At 43.2% G+C, this 3,758-nt stretch overlaps 1 protein-coding gene across 1 annotated transcript in view; it reads left to right on the top strand.

Annotated features, from left to right (window-relative positions):
* The window catches only part of MCOLN3 (mucolipin 3), a 27,251-nt gene extending 24,154 nt beyond the window's left edge, over positions 1 to 3,097 (top strand). Inside the window, exons 11-12 of the mRNA XM_015572112.1 lie at positions 1 to 130; positions 2,601 to 3,097. Of these exons, the coding sequence (XP_015427598.1) occupies positions 1 to 130; positions 2,601 to 2,735 (265 nt within the window). The 3' untranslated portion in view covers positions 2,736 to 3,097. The remainder of the gene's footprint in view (positions 131 to 2,600) is intronic.
* The last annotated feature ends 661 nt before the right edge of the window (positions 3,098 to 3,758 follow it).

The following is a 3,758-nucleotide window of genomic DNA, read 5'->3' as shown; positions in this document are numbered from 1 at the left end:
AATGCACCAAAAAAGTTACTTGGTCTGGCTATTTAGCAGACTTTACCTCTACACGTTCATCAGCCTCTTTGTATATATGATTTTAAGTCTTTTCATTGCACTGATCACTGATACATATGAAACAATCAAGGTAGGCTCATCAGTAGCCATAAGTGGCAGCATTTTCCTAGAATTTGTGGAGTGACAATAACATATAGTACCTATGGGGGAGGGGAATTAATGGAATGTTAATTTCTTCAGGGTAGAGAAGGACTTCAGTTTTTCTGAGAAACAGAAATGAAGGAGAAATAGAAGTGTAGAATGTTGGAGGTTTTGTCTTCACGTAATTGTGCTTTTTATTAAAATTATAAGGATTAGTAAGTATTGTGTGAGTACAGCAGATGACCTTCCAGAAAGCCAGAATTTGGAGTGGTGAACTTTTTTTTTACATTAATCCAATGGAAAATTTTAATTTCTATATAAATTAAATCTCTGAATTTGAGAAGACAAATATTAGCTGCAATTTCCAAGGTAACTTGTTGAATAGACCTATGTGCATAAGGAACAACACAGAAGAGATCTGGAAGTGAATAGGAAAGTTGAAAAAAGATAAAGGATGTGAAAGTTTAAAGTCAAAAGTAAAATACAAAGTCATTAAAAAAAAGAAAAAAGAGAGAGAAGAAATAATTTATATATATATAAAAAGCCCAGCTGCGGTGGCGGGAGCCTCTCCTGCCTCAGGGGTAGCGCTATTGAGCAGTGGTGGTGGCAGGCGCAGTGGGGCCAGGATGAGTGACATTGGAGCTGTGCCTGGCCCCGGCTGGGGCTCCTCCCCGTCCGCCTGCTGCTTTGGCACTGCTACATCCCCCAAGGCGTCCCGGATTGCAAGAGGGTGCAGGCCAGACTGAGGGACCCCACCTGTGCACGAATCCGTTCACCGGGCCTCTTAGTGTATTAATAATATAGAAAAAAAAGGTACCGATGGCATTAATCTCACATCACTTAGGTCATTTTTTCCCCGTTCATTATGTGGTAGGCAGCTAGACAGACATTTGCGGAGCAAGGACAATGGGCAGGTAGATTGTCTTTACCCAGCAAAGACAATTGTAGGGTGGGCCCTTGCCCCCAGGGTAGCCTTTCTTTTCTCCTCCTAGCATATCTCTGGTCATGCAATTTGGACCCCCTGACCTTTCACCCTAGAAATAGCATCTAGGCTTCAGTTGTATTTTAGTTCCAGAAAAGCAACAAAACCAGCTACAGCTGCCCTCAGGACCAGCTGCCCTGCTGCTGCTGGGGTGGGGAACTTTTAAAATCCAGTTTTATAAAGAAAAATTGACCTCTTCGTTTGGAATGTGCTGTCACTGAACTCAGTACTCCTTTGCATGGTCCCCTCCCCAGTTGGAAACTTGATTTAAAAAGCTGTTATGATTTGTATTATCATTCACAAGGGGCATTTTAAAAAAATCCATTTAAGCCCTATGAAATATGGAAAGGCAGAATAAACATCCAGATAGGTTTAAATTTCGAATAACCTTGTATTGCTAGGTACACTACTGGCATAGGCACTTGCACTGGGGACTTTTCTTTCTGGGTATGAGAGGCAGAATGAAATGAGATGGGCCAGGGATTGGGAGTTGATGCATTACGAGTTGATAATTATGAAAACTTTGCTCAGGAAGCCAGGGCCATGACTGCATGCTCACTGAATCAGATTTTAGGAGCTGAATGCTTGTTTGGCAGATCCGTGCTTAGAGTCACCACGGTGACTGGGAAAGAATGTAGTTGTACCTGTCCAAATCCCTTCCCATGATGCTCTAAAAATCTACCACCTTCCACTCTGCATGCAGAGAACTGTATGTTCTTTAAAGGCGACATCCACTATCTCTAAGGGTAACATGACTTGACAACTTTCCATAATACAACTTGAGACTCATAGTTTAGATGTTAACTTCTTTTCGTGGACTCAGAGCACTTCCAAATGGGAATGCTGAGTTATTTCTGATCCTTTGTGGTCAGGGCACCTTCTCGAGTCTTAGATCCCCAAACTGATATAAATATGAGGCCCTTATACAAGGCTTTCTGTCCAGAAGAGAGACTCCCAAAGGGTGTGCAGACTGGAAAGGTCCCTCACAGCACTCAGGTCTTTGTTCAGACACCTGGACCAGCTTAGGAGCATTCAGGGCTGGGCTGAGGGAGGCTAGGTATGCCCACCCCTCAGCTCCCAGCAACATCATTGTTAGTCTGCATCAGCTGGGCCACTGGGTCCAGCCAAGGTGCCTGCTACACATTAGCCTCCAAGTCATGGGCTGTAGGGCGAGGTTCTCAGACTGGGAGCAGGACTGGCTATGCTTCCGGGAAGGAGGGCTCAGAGGGACTCAGACTCAACATGCTCATTTTAGGTTGAACCAGACCCACAAAGGAGAGGCCAGGAGGGCACTGCTGAATCCCAGACCCCCTTTACTTTAGCCAACCTATGACATCTCCCTGAAAATACTTGGAAGTGACTACACTGGCCCTCTAGAAAGATCTCCTCCCTTGCCTAATGAGCTATTTTAAATTAGGAATAAAGCTGTTTCAAGGGATTCATTAATGAGAGCTGTTATTTTTATTCTTCTGCACAGCATTACCAACAGGATGGCTTCCCAGAGACCAGACTTCGGACATTTATAGCAGAGTGCAAAGATCTACCCAACTCTGGAAAGTACAGATTAGACGACGAGCCTCCAGGATCTATATTCTGCTGTTGTACAAAGTAGCTCTCAGGCTTATCTGTGCTCTAGAGGAAAATATGGTGTGCAGCTGAGTTGGGAAACTATGGATATTTTAAGATCTGGTGGAGTATGTTTGAAGACTATCATTTTGAACAAATTGATAGCTATAATTCATTAAGATGCATTAGGTTTATAATTTAAAAGCAATAATTATTGTCTTTTTAGCTTTATGTTGAGTTTATTTAAAAAAAGCACTACCTTTGATTAGTGAAGCCATTGGCTTCTTATTCGTTCTTTATTTTGCCATAGCTATAGAAGGTGTTTTCTATGCCACTCTTTGTTGTTGTTGCTGTTCTTAATCCTCATCCGAGGGTATTTTCTCCATTGATTTTTAGACAGAGTGGAAGGGAGGGGGAGAGACAGAGAGAGAGAAACATTCATCTCCCTGACAGGGACTGGAGATGGAGCCTGCAACCGAGGTAGTACGTGCCCTTGACCAGAATTGAACCTGGGACCTTTCAGTCCACTGGTTGATTGATGCTCTATCCACTGAGCCAAACTGGCCAGGGCTCCATACCACTCTTTACTGTAGCTCTTAGCCTCTTGCTTACAGTGATTCGGACTGTGCTGATTGAGTCATCAGTGGAAAACATTGCCTGGACTGGGCCCGCTTGTGAGAGACAGAGGATGTTGCTGTATATCCAGTAATCATTGCTTTGTAAGACCAGGCCAGAATAGGAAACAACCATCACTGACTAACACTCCAGCATTTGTGCATCTGTTACCTGCTGCTTATAGTTCTGGAGTGGATCTGGTGTTTTAGTATTCATGTATAAGTTTCCTCCTTCAGTGTTAAAGTAAAAAGTTGAAAGAATATCTTATACATTTATGAAAATTTAAAGCACATTCAAAGGCATGTTCTATCCCACAAGGATTATTTTATCAGTACCTGCATGGCCTTGTGGACACTGATGTACTGTGTGCCCTTCACAGGCACATTCAGCCTCCGAAAGGAGCAGCATTTTAGGGTTGGGAACTGTTGTTTTGTGGGGAGAGGTTCCATAATTC

This window comes from Myotis davidii, unplaced genomic scaffold, assembly GCF_000327345.1.
Source record: "Myotis davidii unplaced genomic scaffold, ASM32734v1 scaffold162, whole genome shotgun sequence".
Taxonomy (NCBI): domain Eukaryota; kingdom Metazoa; phylum Chordata; class Mammalia; order Chiroptera; family Vespertilionidae; genus Myotis; species Myotis davidii.
Note: the sequence above shows the minus strand (reverse complement) of the source record. Positions and strands in the feature narration are given on the sequence as shown.